The sequence below is a fragment of the Anomalospiza imberbis genome, chromosome 24, assembly GCF_031753505.1.
Source record: "Anomalospiza imberbis isolate Cuckoo-Finch-1a 21T00152 chromosome 24, ASM3175350v1, whole genome shotgun sequence".
Lineage (NCBI taxonomy): Eukaryota > Metazoa > Chordata > Aves > Passeriformes > Viduidae > Anomalospiza > Anomalospiza imberbis.
The window spans coordinates 718,595-737,199 of NC_089704.1; the positions used below are offsets into that span (position 1 = coordinate 718,595).

Consider the following 18,605-nt stretch of genomic DNA (forward strand, 5'->3'; position numbering starts at 1 on the left):
GGGAGTTCAGAAGAACAAAACCCAATACATTCATTGGTTTGTTTAAGCTCATGATGGTTTTGTTGGGTCAATGTCCCATCCCCAAAAATATTTATCGGGCCTGGAGGAGCAAATGCCACTGTCCCTAGTGATTGCAGTGAGTGGCAAGGCATCATGTGCACCTCAAAAATGCAATATTGAAACAAACTGGAGTTATGCTAAGAATTTTCTTAGTTATCAGCTTTGTGAAGATGACAAATTTTCAAGAATTTGCTGAGAAACAACATGAGCATCCTAAATTCTGTAGTCATGAATCTCTGAAACTGTGCTCATTTTTAGTGAGTGGGAAGTGGAACAAAAGACTAAAAGGGATAAGGACAAAAACTGCAATAAGTGTAACATTTTTTAAATAAAACCTGCACCGAGGCAGCTGGCTCAGATTGCTTAGTGAGGAGAAGAACATGTTTGCTGTGTACCCAGAGGAGATTTACAAACACAGAGGAGATGTTTCACTTACCACAGTACCTTGTCTTTCTGTGGGCTCAGCAAGTAATCCCTCGTTCTGCATCCTCTGAGCGGCTGTCGGGAGGAGGATGAATTTGGCATGGGATGCACAGGAGGAAAGTGATGCAGGAATGTGCCCTGGTTTGCTGTCAGGGAGCAGGAGCCCTGGGATGCCATCCTGCCAAGCTCCACGCGAGCAAAGCATTTTGTGGTTATCTGAGCTGGGTGTTCCCAGGCAGCACCTGGCAGTGCATTTTAGCTGCCTGCAGCTGAGGCAGTGACTGCACTGCAGGGAGGCTTTCTGGAGTCACTGGCTGAAGACCCCATGGCTCAGAAAAGGACTAAAATCCCGCTGAGGATCAGTGATTTTTGTTACTTGCCTGGGGATGTGGCACTGGAAGGGCTGTGTGCTTGGCTGGATAACCCAGGCAGCGGTTCTGGGCTCAGAGGTTCCGTGACCCAGTTCCCTGGATGGGGCTGCAGGAAAGCCCTGAGTGTCACCTGCTCCCTCCTCCTGCCTTTCCCAAAGCTCCTGGGTGTTGCCAGGAACCAGGTGCTGACCCAGGTGGGCCTTTATGGCTCTTAATGCAAACCACGTGTGCCATCGTGGCATCGAGTTTTGGGATGGGCCCGTGCCGAGGCGAGGCCTTGCTCTCCCTGCTGGGAGGTGCCTCCCAGGCTGGCAGGACAGAACCTGCAGCTCTAAAGATCAGGATATGATCTGTCTGTGCCCAGGTTTCTCCCCAGGGAAGGCTGTCTGGAGAAGGCAGGAGGAGTGCAGCAGCAGGCTGGTGGTGCTGCTGCCCTGGGGAGGATGTGGCTTGTCATTTCCCTGAGTGTCCTGTGTGGATGTGAGCAGGACCACAGAGCAGTTACAGGGAAGGAGAGGTGAGGATTTATCCAGTGGGAGGGATGAGCAGCGCACCCTAAACTCTCCTGTGTTTCTGGTGATTCATGGTGGGGACTGTGGTGAGTGCCGGGCAGTGTCCTGGGGGTTGGATTTGGTGTGTTTGCTTTTCAGTTCCAGTTTGGTTTGTGCTGACACTCTGAGCTGTCCAAACAGTACTGGAGCCCTTCCAGGGTAGGAGTTACACCTCCGTGAGGTGCCAAGTAGTCCTTCCCCAAAGGCCCTTGGAGGTAAGGGGAAGGAGGGAAGGAAGCATTGCTGTCCAGTCTCTTTGGTGAGGTTCTGAGTCATGGGCGGATCACAGGATTATTTTTCAAAATTATCTGTGCTCCAAGCTGCTTGGGAAAGAGGGAATTGGGAATCACAAGGCTCCTGGGCACAGGGCTGGGTATGCATAGGTGTGTTGCTTCCAGTGAAAGTGTCAGCAGGGTGTCCTTTTCTTCTCTCTTGTCACATGTCAGCACTGAATGATGGGCTGAGACCTGCAGGAGTAAAACCAGTTTGATATGAGGGATTTTGGACTTCTCTGTTGGCAGAGTCTGTGGTAATGCTCCCTTCAAGTATGTTGGTTTGCACAATATTTCTCCAGTCAGCACCAGACACCCCGTGGAGCCTGCCTGAAGGGTCCTGTCTGCATCCCATCCAGTGCCTTACTCATCTCTTGGCTCCTGCTGGGCTTGGGATACTTCCCTGCCAGGGAAGAGTCACTTGGCAGCAGACCAGGCTCAGCAGGGAGTTGCTGTTTCTCCACTGCTCTCAGAAATGCTCCCAATTGGGTTGGTGCAGTTGCCACCTGCCTTGCTGGTTTGTTTTACAAATTCAGGGGGCATTCTGAGTTGGGAGGGACCACCAGGATCATTTGGCCCAGCCCCATCCCTGCCCAGACACCAAACAATCCCACCTGGGCATCCCTGGCAGCGCTGTCCAAAGGCTCCTGGAGCTCTGGCAGCCCTGGGGCTGTGCCCATTCCCTGGGGAGCCTGGGCAGTGCCAGCACCCTCTGGGGAAAGAACCTTTCCCTAAATCCAACCTAAACCTCCCCTGACACAGCTCCAGCTGTTCCCTGTGTCCCATCATAATTTTATGGAGCTGTGAGATACAGCAAATCCACCCCAATCCCTGACTCCTGAAGAGACCTTGTTCTTATTCCCTTTATAGGCAGAGATTCTTTTTTTTTCCCCAAGTTTTTCTCTCTTGAAGGAAACTAAAAAGAACTTAAATTTAGCCTGACCCCAATTAGCAGGATTGTGCTGGCAGAGGATGTTTGTGGAGTGTGGGAGCTGGTGGAGTGCTGCATTGCAGCAGCTGCATCATGCCCTGGTTCCTGCCTTGGAATGTTTGGCCACGGAGCTCCCCACAGCTCCTGGGGGTGTGACACGGGTGGGAGTGAGGGGGAACGTGGTGCTGGGCTGCAGGAAAGGCAGGGCTCAGGGAGCTGGGGGCATCCTCTTCAAGAGGTGATGGAGGGACAAGGGGTCAGATGGAGCCACAATGCCCACAGGGAGCCCAGGCAGGGCTGGGGCTGCTCCGGGGGGTGGGATGGGTCAGCACCCAGCAGGAAGGGTCAGCACAGGGCAGGGTGGCTCAGTACCCAGCAGGAAGAGTCTGCGCCCACCAGGGAAAAGCCACTTTGCTGTTCTGAGAGCGAGGGACTCCTGAGCTGCAGCATGTGAGGGGTTACTTTCCAATGTACGTTTTATTCAAATACTGCTGGGCTCATGTGCTGGGGTTGCTTGGACTGCAGAGCACAGGGACACCATTTGTTCTTCCAGGCCAGAAGTGTTCCTGTCCCCTGTCACTTGTTGGGAGTGATCCTTTCTCCCTTAGCAATTGGACTGAAGCACAAGCCAGCCCTGGGGTCCCCCAGTGAGGTGGTGTCACGGATTCACCTCCAGAGGTGATCCATCATACAGCCACAGAGGATTTTGTAGGCTAATGGCACAAGGCTTTTTTTGTACCTCTTTATGCATTTGATGCTCATACATCATCAGCTTCCATCACTAGAAAAGATATATTCACAAATGGAATTTTTAGTTGAAAAGTTTCCTATAGTGAAGGATCTATGCATGATTGTTTAATTGTTACAAAATACCCGTGCTGCGTGGTCAGCAAGAGGCACTGACTGCTGCTGAAGATGTAAATGCCTGCAAGAGACAAAGTTCACTAGCTCACCTTATCTTGCTCTGTGTCTTTCCTGTTCTTCTCGTTCTCCACATTTATTCAGAACTAATTTGGACAGGTGGGTAGAATTAAATAAAAAATAAAATGGAAGAGAATAGCAGAAAATAGACAGGGCATCTGTATCCCTTTATATACTGCAGAAGTGCAGCAAGGGTTTGCCAGGGAAGGTTTTATTCTCCTGTGCTGGTTCAGGTGCTCTTCAGAAAGGTTCATAGCAGCACCTTGGGGTTCCTGATAACATCATGGCTTGTCTGGGGCCCTCTGGAGTTATCCATCCCTTGGAGCCATCCCCTCCCTGCTGCTGGATAATGTATTTGCTTCTGACAATAATTTATGGCAGAGTTGGGTATAGAGGGAACTGTTACCAGAGCAGAGAAACACAGGGAATGAGATCTGGGCAGTGTCTTGGCTGGGATCTCTGAAAGCCTGGTTCCCCTTAGCTCAGGCACCGGTTTGGCAATCTGTGTCATCCCTTTGGCTCCTGGTATTGATGAGAGGAGCCCCTTTACCAGCTAGAATTGTAATTATAATAAAAGGCTACCTGGCTGGCTTGGAATCTTTGCCATCCTGAAGGAAACCTTGACTGGGAATTCAGGACAGCTGAGTCTTACAGATTAAATCATTTCAGTTTTTCGTGCTGTTTTAACTCCAAGACAGTGAATGTAACCGGTTCCCATTCCCTGTTACTGCCCTGTCCTGTCCATGGCAGGGATGGGACTGAGGGAGTTTAAAGGTCCCTTCCAACCCAAACCTGTCTGGGATTCAGTGTTCTGATGCCCCAGGTGAAATCCCTGCTTGTGATGGCTTTGCTCTAGGTTTTCTCTTCAGAAAGACTTTGGAATATTTGCAGAGCTTCCATGTGAAATAGCCCCTTAGTTTTTACCTGCAGCTCCATGGAGTTCTGTGGCAGCTCAGCAGCCTGGCCTGTGATTGCCAGGTATGTTTGGAATTGTTATGCCTTGAATGCTTGCAGCCACATCAGTGGGTTTGTTCAGGCAATAACAACTTGTTCCTGTACAAAGGTTTATTGAAGTGTTGGTGTTGTGTGTGACATTCCCCTCAGAAGGGTGACTTGGGCCGCAGCCATTCCAGCACGGGAGGGAATGCTGGCTCTGGATGAGGCTGGGGTTGTGTTAGATGTGCTCACTTTGGGAATGAACCCCTGGGGCATTTTTGTACTTTCAGTAGGTATTTTCAGAGTATCCAAGCTGACAAGTTTGGATGTGAACTGAAAAGTTTCAAACCTCCAAGCAGGTTCAGCTCTGGCATCCTGCTATCCCAGTTTTCCTTCTGTCTCTATTTTTAAGCATTTATATGCCTGAAGCAGTTCGTGATTAGGACACAACCCTAAGTTCTGAAGTTTTTGTTTGCAATTCTCTTTTCTGCTGAGACATTTCTTGTGTGACTTTGGCAAATCCCTTAAAGTCTCTGTCTCCTTTATGCTTGTTATCCAAGCAGGTGGGGATATCTGGAGGTGATTCACCTTGCCTACCCTATTCCAGGTGTTTTGCTTTTTTTTAAAGGGGATCCTAACTTCTCCATTGAGCAGGAAAAACAATGCATCCTTACTCATCCAGTGATTTCTGTAATGCTCTCCTGGGTACCTGGGCTTGGTTGTTTATATATAGAGCTGCAGTTCACAAATCAGGGGTGGATCTCCTTGGTTTCTGACAAGGCCACCTAACTGGGGACAATGGAAATCCTCCCGCTCTGCCTCGCTCAGGGGTATTTGTGTACCTCCAAACAGTTTTCTGTCACACACTGAAGAAACACTGGCCTGTCTCAGCATTTTCACTTGCACTTGAGTAAGCGTTGTGCACAGCCCTGTGCACACACCGTGTAAATGAGGGAGAAAAGGTTTTTAAGTTGCATTCTGGGACAGGAATTCTGTGGGACATGTGTGGCTTGACAACCTCTGGGCTCCCAGGTAATCTCAGCTATCCCCTTCCCTCCATCCTGCTGTCTTGACTGTCCCTTTTTAAATTGAATTGGCAGTATATTGAAACCTGGCAGCCTCAAACATGCCAAAACCAGTTCCTTTTAGTGTTTCCTGATTTATATTAATTTTAAAATTCAAAGTCAATCTCCAAAGGACTTGGGCAGTCAATGGTCACAGCTGCACTCCAAGTTCTGACCCTGAGCTGGGAGCTCAGACCTGTCCCTGCCACAAATCACAAATCTTTGGCCTTTGGGAACTTGTTTGTTATCTCCCATTCCATCTCCAGGCTTGTACAATCAAACTAATAACCCGTATCTGCCCCCAAGGTGCCACAAGGTAAATTCCTAATACCCAGGAGGTACTTGGGAGATTAGGAGTGGGATATAAATATCAAATAGTATTTATCCAAGTGCCAGCACAGGCTGGCACATGACATCCAGTTGTAAATGTCTGTAGAAATTAAGAAAGTTTACCTGTGTGTTCACCCTGTATTTATTGTGTTCCTTGGGTTGGGTTTGCATCTCAAATCCAAACATTTCTGATGTTGAGCTGTGTTTTGTGAAGAGTGTTTTAGGTGCCTGAAGTCCCCCTGGATGTGGCAGTGAATGTCTCTGTGTGACATCAAAGGCAGATCCAGCAGCCTGGAAAAAAACAGGAACAGTTGACCAAATTGGAGAGGAGTAGAGAACTCCCCTTGCTGCAGATGTGTTCTCTGCTGCACAAACTAACTGGACACAAGGTGATACTTTCAAGGCCAATAGTTTTGAGTTATTTTGGGCAAATTTCCAACCACAACAGGCACTGTTATTGCTTCACTACTATCTGCCCTCCGAGTTGCTGGAACTCGAGATTATTGGGTATGGGGTCAGCATTGCAAAGGTGTGCATGGGATCCCTGTGGAGAATCCCGTGTTTGGGGGGGACATCCTTGGGGTTGCTGGCCAGGGAACACAAGCCTTTGCTGTTTAAGAAGACCCAGTTTGTCTCTCCCCTTCTCCCTTGCCCTGCCTGCAGCTGCGAGGAGAGGATTCTTCGTGCTTGAGTGACCCTGAGGACAGCCGGGAGTTGAAAATTAATTTGCATTTCGTAACACTACAGCTGTGGGGGGAACAAACATGAGGAAAAATGTCACAGTCAGTACAGGAATTGCTTGTGCTCTTATCCTGCTGCTCTTAGCATGGGGAGAACTTTCCCCCCCCTCTCAATTTATTGGAGGGAGTGTAATTAATCTAAACAAAAAAGCTCCAGCACACTGGACAAATCTGAGTATTAGTAGTGTCTTGTTAGATATTAGGAAGGACTTTCACTGAAGGAGTTGTCAAGCATTGGAACTGCTCAGGCTGCCCAGGGATTTAAAAGCTGTGGGGTTGTGGCACTTGGGGACATGGTTCAGCCATGGCAGTGCTGGGAGAGCAGTTGGATTCAATCTACGAGGCGTTTCCAGCCTTAATGATTCTGTGATATTTTGTATTAAAAACAGTTAAACCTGAGCCCTGGGAAGTGGATGGGTGCAGCCTGGGATAGGGATTGGCTGTACAACATCTCCATCATGGACAGTGGGCAAGGAACACTCCTCAGATTCCAGGCTGTCCTGGCACCGCCAGGGGAATGTTGCTGATCTGCCAGGACCTGACAGACGTGGCTAGCGAACCTGCCCTGCCGGGTGCAGGCTAGGGGGATTGCTGTTCCCCAGGCCTGAACTTTGCACTTTGCTTCCCACAGTGCTGGCTGAGCTGCCATAAAAGAACTGCAGGCTGAGGAAGCAGAGTCCAGTGCTGCTCCCGCTGTGAGCCCTGCCTGGGTCAGGGATCCAGCTCATGGGCTGTGGTCCGCTCTGCCGTGCCTGCACTGTCCCAAGTGCAAAAGTCCCACTCCAGATCAGAACTGTGTGCGTGGGACCAGGAACTGGGGCAGCTTGGACTTTACACGACTCATCACCAGCGTGGATAATGTCAGTGTGGCTCACGGCCCGGAAATGAGGGATAGGGAGCTGTAGAATCATGGAATCCCAGACTGGTTTGGGGTGGAAGGGACCTCAAAGCCCACCCAGTCCCACCCGCTGCCACAGGCAAGGACTCCTTCCACTAGACCAGGTTGCTCCAAGCCCCATCCAGTGTGGCCTTGAGCATCTTGGAAAGGAAGGAAAGTGTCTGGTTGGTTGGTCTTGTATTTCTCTTGGTGGCTCAAACATGAAGACGGAGATTTAGGAATGAGACAAAAGTCCTGATAAGAGAGTCTTTTAAAGTTTGATGTTTTTCTGAATGTGCAGGGGCTGGTGGGGTCAGTGTGCCTGTGGAATGGCACAGTACAGTGCAGGTACAGTATTGTGTGACAGAGAGCTCCTCATGCAACAATAAAGAGAAAATCCTTAATCTCTCTCCTCTGCTGCTTCACACCTTTGTGTAACTAAGGTGGAGGGAAGAGTTTCTACTGGTTGGTGGTTTTTTTTTTTTTTGGTTTTTTTTTTTTTTTTAAGGAAATATTTGGACAGTTTTTTGGAAAATGGCCTTGATGACCTTAGAAGTCTTTTCCAACCTTAATGGTTCTAAAATAAGGTTAAAATAGGAAGTTATTGGAGTAAAAGCAACTGTATTTCAAGAGGGGATATTCCCTGTTAGGTTTTTACATAATCCCTCATTAATGGCAAGGGAGTTGGGATTTATGTGGTACTTCCAGATATTTGGAAGTTGTCAGTCTTGGCCAGGCACAGAATTCCAAGAAAGGGGCTCAGCCTGCTGCAGTGGCACCGTCTGTGCTGTGCTCCGTCTGTGCTGTGCTGTGCTGTGCTGGGTGTGTGTCCTCTGCTGGCTTTTCCCCTGCCTGTCCTTCCCAGCTGTTCCCAAAGGCAGCCTGGACGGCCAGGTGTGAGCTTCTCCACCTGCATTTTATCTGATGGCATGGCTGTTCCTTCCAGTTTCTGTCCTGGTGGCTCAGAACAGCCTTTAACCTTCTGTTACCCAGGTCTGGATTTTCCATGTGCGTCCCAAGTCTGCTGGCACTGCGTGCTGCTTGTCACCTCTGCTGAGCTCGGGGCAGCCTGGTTTCCATTCTCCTGGAGGCTGAGCTCCCTTGTGGGTTTGCTATGTGTGGAATCCAGTGAGGAGCAGCAGCCCAGGTGCTCTGGGCCATTGTCCAGCCCCAAGGCCTGGCCTGTGGGACCACATGCCACTGCTGTATTTTGGGAAAATGCCAGTGCCAGAGGGGGGCTTGGTGGGAGGCCTCGTGCCCCGGGCTGAACAAACACTTCTGGTTCCAGTAATGTGCTAAGAAAATAAAATAAAACACAACACAAGCAAGCCTCCCAAAGCCCAGGGAGGGAACATTACAAAGTATTAAAAAAAAAAAAACCCACCCAACAAGATTATAGGAAAGGAAATATGCCTCATGTGAGGATGAATCAAAACATTTTTCAGAATGAAAACCATAGAACTTCTGCTTCCTCTTAATGGCAGAGAATTAAGCTGTTAACAAGCCCTCAGAGATGCAATAAACCTTTCAAACCAGCTGAGAGATGCTCTGGAAGGACTTGAATTAATTCCTTTGGCTGCTGTGATGATGAAATGTGCTGGGGTTCCCTTTGGTGAGGCATCCTCGTTTCTAGCCCTTTGCACTTTGTCTCCTGGAACCACCTGATGTTGGAGATACTGGAGGGAGGGGTGATTGTTTTAGAAGGGGAGGTGTGTACAGTGTCCATGCAGAGCTGGGTGTTCCCAGGCAGCACCTGGCAGTGCATTTTAGCTGCCTGCAGCTGAGGCAGTGACTGCACTGCAGGGAGGCTTTCTGGAGTCACTGGCTGAAGACCCCATGGCTCAGAAAAGGACTAAAATCCCGCTGAGGATCAGTGATTTTTGTTACTTGCCTGGGGATGTGGCACTGGAAGGGCTGTGTGCTTGGCTGGATAACCCAGGCAGCGGTTCTGGGCTCAGAGGTTCCGTGACCCCGTTCCCTGGATGGGGCTGCAGGAAAGCCCTGAGTGTCACCTGCTCCCTCCTCCTGCCTTTCCCAAAGCTCCTGGGTGTTGCCAGGAACCAGGTGCTGACCCAGGTGGGCCTTTATGGCTCTTAATGCAAACCATGTGTGCCATTGAGTCTGGTTGTTGAAATTGCAGGAAACCACAGTAATTAACTGCCATTAGTTGAACTTTAGTGTTGCTGCTGGTGCATCCTGTAGGAGGAAATCTCCTTTGGTTCCCTGCTGGGATGAGGCTGAGGCACCTCTCTGGTTCAAATCTGGGTTGTGGTTTGGGATCTAGAAGCCAAAATCAGTTCCTGAACTGAGAAGTTCACCTGCAGGGAGGGATTTCTGCTGTAGATGGACACAGGTGCCTGAAAAAGTCACAGTGTGGTGTCAGAAGCTCCTGTAGGTGTCGGTGGGCACACTTGACATTTGCAAAATTAAGTCTTGGCTTGTGCTGTCATCCTGCCTTTTCCTTCTGAGGGAATAGTCACTGTTTCTTCCCTGTGTGGATGTACATCTCTAAAACGTGTATTAAAGGGCAGAGGGAGGTTAAACACACACCCGATGGCCAGGTGTCATCTTTGTTCAGAAATCTGAAAAGTGAAGTCACCATTCCAGCAAAAGCCCATCAAGTACAATTTTAGCCCTGCTTGAATTTGAGTCCCTTCCCCAACCCTGCAGAATTCCCCCAAAATATCCGTGGTGCTGGTATGGTATATTTAGCTTAAAGAACAGATTGTCCTGGTAACCAGATGAGGAGATGCTTGGAACAAGCCTGCTAGGATCTTTTCAGGGTATATTAATTACTCTCACTGTGCCCAGCCTCTTCCATGACAAAAGAGAACTTGAGGCAGAGCACTGGTGCTGCAGCCCTTGCCTTCCCTTTGGCTGCCCTGCCCTGCTCCACTGTCACTCCAGGTTTCCTGCTGGGAATGGGGCAGGCAGGGCGAGTGCTGTTTATTTATCTGCCTCTTGGAGTGTTTACTTCTTGATTTATTTGCCTGCTTATATATTTGCATCTTGATTTACTTATTTAGCAGGTTCTACTGATTCCAGGGGACCCCTCCTGTGGTTGCAGTATGGATCATTAAGGTCTTTGGGATTTGCAGCTTTAGCAGATCTTGCCACAGCACTTCCAGGCTTGGGAAAACTCCTTTGCCCAATCCTCTGGGCCTCCTGCATGCAGGAAATGCTGCTGATGGGAGCTCAGCCCTGTGCAGGTCACTGGTGAGATCTGACACCCATTGTAAGGGGTGGCTGTGGGACAGACACGCAGGGAAATTCCACAGGGTCTTGCTTCAGGTGTGTTGGGCACTCTGGGGTGTTCTTCTCCCACAGGGGACAAACACCACTGGCTGTGTCAGCACACAGAGCCTTGTCCTTGTCCTTTGCTGCATAGGATGGAGCTGTGCCACCTCTGCTGCCCTGCACAGGTCACGCTGGGCCCCACTCATCTCCCAGTGCTGTAGTGCAGTACTATGCACACTTCAGCCCTTTGTGGCCACTGCTTGAGGAGGATAGAACTCTCTCTCTCCCTGTCCACTTCCAGCCTTTAAAACTTTCTCCTTCAACACCCAAGAGGTGTTGAATCTTTTTGAATAAAGGCTTAAGCGTTGTCCTCCAGAAATATTTTTGAGACACTACAAGAATTTCAGGCCTCGTATTCTCCTGCTCTGTTCAGATCTGTCCTTGTGGGTGACTGGTGGACGTATCCCCAGCGTGCTCTGGGTTGTGTTCAGTAAGAACCTGTTGCCTTTCCCAGGTTCAGGGTGTGTCTGTTGGTTCCTGAAGCCATCAGCTGTGGTTCTCCTTGGAGCTCATCGATGCTGAGGTAGCACAAGGCTTCACCTCCACTGGGTTTTGTTCCCCAAAAAAGCAGCACTTGCTTCCCAAGGCTCTTGGCTTAATGTACAAGGGCTTTGCTCACCTCAGAGTCTGCCCTGACTGGAAAATGGTGAGAGCTGCTGTGCATCCCTGGGAATGCAACACTGGAGCCTGGCTGGCTCAGTTCTGGCTGTCTCTAGGTGCCTTGGAGCATCCCAGGTGCAGGGTCTAATCTGCTCCTGCTGAGCCTGTGGCTGACGTGCTGCAGGATTTACAGCTTTCACCCTGTCCTGTGCTCCAGTGTACAGCAGACGCGCCCTTATCCTGGATACACCTGCTGATTTCCAGGGAGCCATCTGAAATGAGTCTTTCCTCCAGCTGTGAGGGTTTGCTGCAGGCTGGGGAAGCAGCCTCGCGGAGGCTGCGGGGAGCGCGCAGCATGCGAGTGCAGCAGCACTGGGGAGCACACAGCCTGGCAGATGGCATTTGCTGCGGTGTAAGGGGATTTGCCACATGACCTGCTCGCCATCGGTGTCACGTGGCACCCTCATCAGACTGGCATCTGAAGAGCACACTGGGATCAGCAGAGGAGCTGCTGCAAAGAGCTGGCTGGCAGGGCGATCCACAGGGATCCCAGCTTTTTCCATGAAGGTTTGCTGATGCTCACAGGAGCTTGAGCCTGGTTTTCTCTCTGCATTCGGGGCACTTCTAGTGCCTTTTGCAAATCCAGAGATTTGCTCCTCCTCAGGCTTACATGGATGGACACACGGCTCCAGCACTGGATGTGCATGAGCCAGGGAAGCCAGCTGGAAGGAATGGGGTGGTGAAGCGGCTGCAATATTAACTTGACACCTAATTATATCCCCTGGGCTGATTTTTCCATTCTGTCATGCCCCGCTCTGTCTGCACTTTCTGTGAGTGTGGGATGCTGTGGAGCTCTCCATATCCAGCCATGCTCTGGCAGACATTTGGGATGAAATTATCAGTTTTAAAAGCTCTTCTGTCTGTGCTGCCAAAATCGTAGCATCTCCCTGATGTTTATATTTCCTTAAACCAAGCAGGATAGATTAATCCTGTATAGATTTGAAAGATAGTATTTATTCCATTTTACAGCTCTTCTGGAATGGGATTTCACAGCACACTTCCTGTGGGAGCTGCCATGGGACCTTCACTGTCTCTGACCAGAACTGGCTTTTTTTGACCTGATTTATATTCTGGCATTCCCTTGTTAAAGCAGGAACACCTCTGACCAGTTTCCACATCAACTCCTGAAGTTAAATTTCCTATGGGCTTTCTCCCCTAAGGAGAAACGGAAGCTATGGCCCAGGTGGGAGCAGTTTATGGCACCTGCCAGGAGCACAGCCTGAAGTAGGTCTGTACTAACGCTGGCTGTTGTTGTTCAGTGCCCCAGGTCCTCAAGAGCTGCACGGAGTTCATCGAGAAGCATGGCATTGTGGATGGGATATACCGGCTCTCCGGGATCGCCTCCAACATCCAGAAACTCCGGTAAGGACCTGCCTGGGAGCCCCTGGCACGGGCAGGGCACAGCCTGGGCTTCCTCTGGCAGATTCATCCTGCAGGAAGCTTTCCTTCAGGATGAGGTATCAGGATCCTGGTGTCACTGTGGGATCGTGTTTCATTTCTGTTCCTTCTCTCTCCAGGAGCCCTTTGGAGCAGCTGATGTTTCTCCAAGCTGCCTTGGGCTCCTGGCTTGCCTGCAGTTAATTGGGAATGTGCAAAGGATGTGTGCCTGAGTCTGGTGGGGGGCATTGCTGTGCTGCACAGGGAAGGACCAGGAGTGTGCTCTGGTTAGGAGCTGTTCCCACCACAGCAGACTTCCTTTCCTCTTTCATGAGGCTGTTGTCCTCCTGTCGTTTGGAGTAGAATGTTCTGCTGTGGAGCACTGATGTGCTGAGTGGATGTGACTCACCAGCACTGCTCCTGGGCCCCTGGCCTGGCAGAGGCAGCAGAGGGCTATTTGCCATGGGCAGAGCATCTTTTTTGTACCAGCTCTTCAGTGGGCAGGTTTGAGCTGGTACAGTGACTGTTCAAACGCTTGGATGGATGGGTTTGTTCTGGTCCAGATTAATCTCATTTCTTATCTCAACAAGTCCCATTTTAAAAATCTGGCCCCAAGGTTTTGATATGCAGGATCTAAAAGCTCTGACTGAAGCTGTGACTGAATAAAATATTTGCCATTGCTTCAGTTACATCCCTTTATTCCCCATTTTGACTTGTGCTGGACCATCCATCTAATCTCTGCCCTAGTCCATTTTTTTCCTTTTGTGTTCCCAAGACCATTTTTTCCTTTATTGTGTATCAAAGGTGCTTTAAAAATGGTTTTTTAAAACTGTAATGGCATCATTCCCTGTTGTAGTGTAGAGAATGAAGTGACAGCCTGTTTTCCAGGTTTCTGAGATGTTCCAAAGACAAAAGGAAGGGAGAACATGGCATAATTTACTGACACTGTTCTGTTCATGTAAATCACTACAGATTCTGAGTGTTTGATGAACATAAGACACGTCTTGCTGCAGTTCCCGGCTGTATAAACAGGGCATCAGGCTCATTCCAAAGCTGGGATGCAGTATCCTTATAAATGAATCACTGTGCTTATGTTTCCCGTAGAAGAACTGGATCTCCTGGATTTAAAGGGCCTTTTGGTTGGAGAGAAGGTTAGGGAATTTACTCCACGTGGGAGATTTCCATGGGACAGATGTTGGCTCTTCAGTAGGGCAGTAGCTGCCTTTATTTGGCAGGTGGGCAAACAGCCACTGTTGATTTGGGGTGTTGATCCCTGTATCCTGGTATCCTGGCTCTTTTTGAGAAGCTGTGGAGTTGTTCTTCACCTAACAAAATCTTCCTTTAGGTCAGAAGGAATAGCATGTAACTCTGGAAACAGCCAGTGCAGAGAGGAGGAGGGTTGAATGTGGTGGGGCAGTCCTCTCTTCCCTCCATATTCACTTCTTCGAGGGAACATTTGACACAGTGTGACCTTTATTCCTAGGAAAAACCACTGGAGTAGGGCAGGATATGGCAGGGAGCTTGAGCCAGGGCTGAGTGTGTTTATGTGGGGTGGGCTGATGCCTTCCTGGGCTTTTCTGTAGAGCCAAGTGCAGGAGCTGAGTTTCTGTCCCAGACACGAGCAAGGGGTGAGTCAGAAAATGCCTGTGGAAGTGGTGTGTGCTGGACACTGGGGATGTGGCAAACTGAATCCTTCCTTTCCTCCTCTGCTGTCTTCAGGGTGAGGAAGGGATGGGCTGTTCACCCTGAGAAGGTGGGGACCTCTCTAGCCCCTTGTCTGATGGGAGTGAAAGGCTTCCCATGAGCTATGTCCAGGGATGGAAGGAGCTCATCCTGATTCCAGGAGGGCTCAGCTACAAACACACCCGGAGCCCTGGGCATGTTCTGCTCCTTAGGGAGGGTGAGCTCTCAGGGGTTGTGTGACCCTCTGGGCACAACCTGCCAGCTTTGGGTGGGGGACAGGACAGGGACAGGGATGGGCCACCTCACCCGGCCCACTCACTGTGGTTGCAGCACTGGCAGGATGAGTCCCCATGGCTGTGAGCAGCCTAAAGACTCTGGCAGGGACCCCAAGGTTCTCCAGCTCCAGGGCCTGGCTCACAACTCATCCCCCTAGAGTGTCCTGCTAATTGGAAACAGCATTTCCCAGCATATATTCCAGCAGCAATCCAGCCCTCGGCCTTCTGAGCTCAGCTTTTATTTCATAAACATTGGTGATTGGGGTTTTGTCTCTCTGAAAACCAAGGGAGTGCTGTGGGGTTTTCTTCATGTGGTTCCTGGCTGTCTTCTCCCTGTAGCAGAGGCAGGCTCAGCTCACCAGCTCATCCCCCAGGAATTCCTGCGCTCACTGGTTTCCATGTGCTGCTGATGGAAGTGCTGCTGGCAGGACTTCATCATTGCCATTTCCAGGCCTTTGAAATGCAGAGGGACAGCAGCCTTCATGGTTCCTTGTTAAACTTGTGGTCTTGGAAGATGTTCTCTGGAGACTTTGCAAAAAGCCCTGATGCAGCAAAAGGGATTGCAGCCAGTTGGTTGTAAAATTAACGGAAAATGCTTTATTAGAAAAAGGAAAAGTCTCTTTTTTGAAAAATATCCCCACTGGCTGCCCCACAGCCATGGGTCATGTGGTTTTGGTGACTAAGTGTTTATTTTTTCCTGTAAATCAGGAAAGCCTTGCTGTAATTTGTGCTGGGTTTGATTTCATTCCTCCTCCTCAAAGCCCTTTACCCATTTCTCTGTTCTCATTGCCAGCCATGAGTTTGACTCTGAGCAGATTCCCGACCTGACCAAGGACATTTACATCCAGGACATCCACTGTGTGGGCTCCCTGTGCAAGCTGTACTTCCGAGAGCTCCCCAACCCCCTGCTCACCTACCAGCTCTACGAGAAGTTCTCAGTGAGTGCGAGGCAAATGTGGGGCGCTTCCCCCTCCAGTGGGCCTTCAGCTGGTCGAGCAGAGAAATCCTGGAAGCTGGACCTGCCTTCCACACACTTCCCTCTCTGTCTGCTCTGCCTCACTTGGGGTTTTTAGAGCCATCAGAAGGGTGTGTCACGAAAATTCCCTGCCTGACACTGTGCTGCCCACACTCCCAATTTCAGCCTGCCATTCCAGAAGGGGCTGGCAGTGCCCTGGGGTCTGAGGGGCCTTTTCTGTGTCCCCTTTAGGTCACTCAGAGGTGCCTTTGTCCCCTGTGCCACGCTAAGTTGGTTCCACTTGTGGGGCCACAGCAGAAGCTCCCTGGCACACTTCCTGTGCTTTGCAGGAATTCCCCTCTGATTTGCCATTTCCCAGGAATGGGATTGGAAGCAAATGCTTCTCGGAGCTGAATGTCCTCTGCAGGAATTCTCTGTGCTATTAGCATGCCCCAGGTCATGACTTACTTGCCCTTCCTTCCATGATCCATATGCTGCTCTGTCCCCAAGACAGACCCCCTTACCCAAGGGGGAGAAGAGCAACAAAACCCCCCTCATTGGCAAGGCTGGCACATGGGGGGGTTATTTGCAGCTAAACCCTTTCCTGCCTCATTCCAGGATGCTGTTTCTGCTGCTACAGATGAGGAAAGGCTGGTTAAGATCCATGATGTGATCCAGCAGCTGCCCCCTCCCCACTACAGGTGAGTGCAGCCTTTGGGGTGTTGTGGGCATTTTGTGAGAGGAATTTTGTAATTCCAGTTTCCCTCTCAAGACAGCCACACTGTGCCTCTGCATATTGAAATGGTTATGACTGTAGAAAGTTGGTTTATATTTTAATTAGCTCCTTACCAAACACTGTACACTAAACATGGTCTTACTTCACATCCTTGGAAACTCCGTCTAGGGGGGAAATAGGGGCTTGTTATATCAGAGGAAGGAAACAGTTCTATTGTGGGGGGCACAATGCCAGTGCTAAAAGCACTTTAAAAATAGTGAAATATAGCCAAAAAATTGCTCAGACCTACAGCCAAACTTGGTCAACTGTATTTTGTCTCCAGTTTGCCCCTCCCTGCAATAATAGTAACAAGTAAATGACAACAATGCTCTGAGAATAACTGATGTAATTACAGTAGCATAATATGATGTTTAAAAATCACCAATTAAAATACTGTATTCAAGCTAATTAGTAGTAATAAGAGCTCATGCTATATGATAATGAGTCTTGACTAAGAACAACAACACTTTAACAGTCTTTAGTATTAAAAATTATGGCAGCGTATGGCGAAAAGGTATCAGACAAATTGGTATTGGTGATTTGCATTAGTAACTATATAGAAAACTATATCTTAATGAGACTTTAATATTAATAACTAGTGATGCATGGTAAGTAGCATTCACTAATTGTGAATTGTAATTGGTAGAAATAGCTAATGACAGCATATGGTGCAAGTTATTTACAGATAGGTAACTATTTTAATTGGCTGGGCCAGCTCCCCTGATGTGTCCCAGTGGTTCAGGTGACCATTTGGGGTGAATGCAGGCAGTATTTGGCTGTTCATGCCTAATTAGAATACTTCATTACAGTCTTCAACTGATGATTGTAATGTATGTTAATCTGTAGGTAAAGTCAGAATTCTGGTCTAAGGGATCAGGAGTAACACATGAGGACAGCTGTTGATAACTATTTATAGTCATTTCTGCCAGTAAATGTTTAAATTTCAGTTACTGTGATGTGTGGTGATTAGCTGGACAATTGCAATGCTGCAATGACTATAAATAGTATAAATAACTAATGACTATAAATGGTATAAATAACTAATTATAAAAGTTAGCTGATGTGTTATAAACTACAACTGTGTTACTTGCTCTTCAAATAAGGTTGGCTAGTTGGTGCAACAGCTGCTGCTTGTAGTAGCTAATTGCAATATTGATGTTAATTGAGGGAGTGTGGCCCTTTCAAAAATAAATTGTTATCTTTCTTTTCTGTTCACCTTTTCCCTGAAATAATTTTTACTTTATGGGGCTGGTTAAACTGAGTTCTGGTACCAGCAGCACGGGAGTCTCAGAGAGGGGGCAGAGCCAAAGCAGGATTGGAATGCTGTAGGTCACAGGGTGCTGCTCTTCTTTCCTGGGGTTTGCTTGGAAAAAGGAAAAAACACTTTATTTTTCTGCTGCTCTGTGATGAGAAGTTGCAGGCAGGAGGTGTCTGTTTGGTTTCCAGACAAAGCCATTTTCTTCACTTCCAATCTTGTCTGTTTGTGGAATTTTGAGCCCCAAAACACCCTCTCTGCTCCATCTCTCTCCCCCCAAAAAAGGATAGGCTGTGAGACAGACACAAGCCAGGGACACCAGGAAGGTACAGCAGCATTTTCACTGCCACCTCCTGCTCCCTCCTCCCTAGCATGTATTAAACACAACAGTGCTTAATATTTTTTAATATTAATATTTAATGCCACCTTTTTTTAATGTGAACAGAAGCCTCTGACGTTTAACCTTCTATCTGCCTTGCCCACCACGGAGAAACCTGCTGCCAGTATTTTCAGTATTCTGGAGTGTGTAAATCAATACTCCCCCCATCCCAGGATTAGCATTCCACATCCTTATCCTTCCCCACACATCCCTGAGCAGCCCCTCACGGCTGTCACACACCTGCACAGGGTTTTTCCTGGAAGTGTCCTTTTCTTGAGCCTGGACCAGTCAGGAGAGCCTCCCCTCAGCCCATCCTGGGTCAGTGTTGCCAAAGCCAGGTCCCACCGTGGGGCTGAGGGGAAGGAGTTCAGCATTCCTTTCTGGGAGCTGTCAAACCAAAAGGAAATAATGAGCTGGGTTTGTGCTGTGGATCACGGCCTGGCTTTGCTCACTGGTGCTGAACATTTGCCTCT

General features: G+C 49.0%; 1 protein-coding gene across 8 annotated transcripts in view; it reads left to right on the forward strand.

Moving 5' to 3' along the window:
- The window catches only part of ARHGAP32 (Rho GTPase activating protein 32), a 240,110-nt gene that overhangs the window by 205,590 nt on the left and 15,915 nt on the right, over window positions 1-18,605 (forward strand). For all 8 annotated transcript variants that reach the window (XM_068171905.1, XM_068171904.1, XM_068171902.1 and 5 more), the window contains 3 exons: window positions 12,693-12,795; window positions 15,562-15,706; window positions 16,342-16,424. In XM_068171905.1, the coding sequence (XP_068028006.1) occupies window positions 12,693-12,795; window positions 15,562-15,706; window positions 16,342-16,424 (331 nt within the window). The remainder of the gene's footprint in view (window positions 1-12,692; window positions 12,796-15,561; window positions 15,707-16,341; window positions 16,425-18,605) is intronic.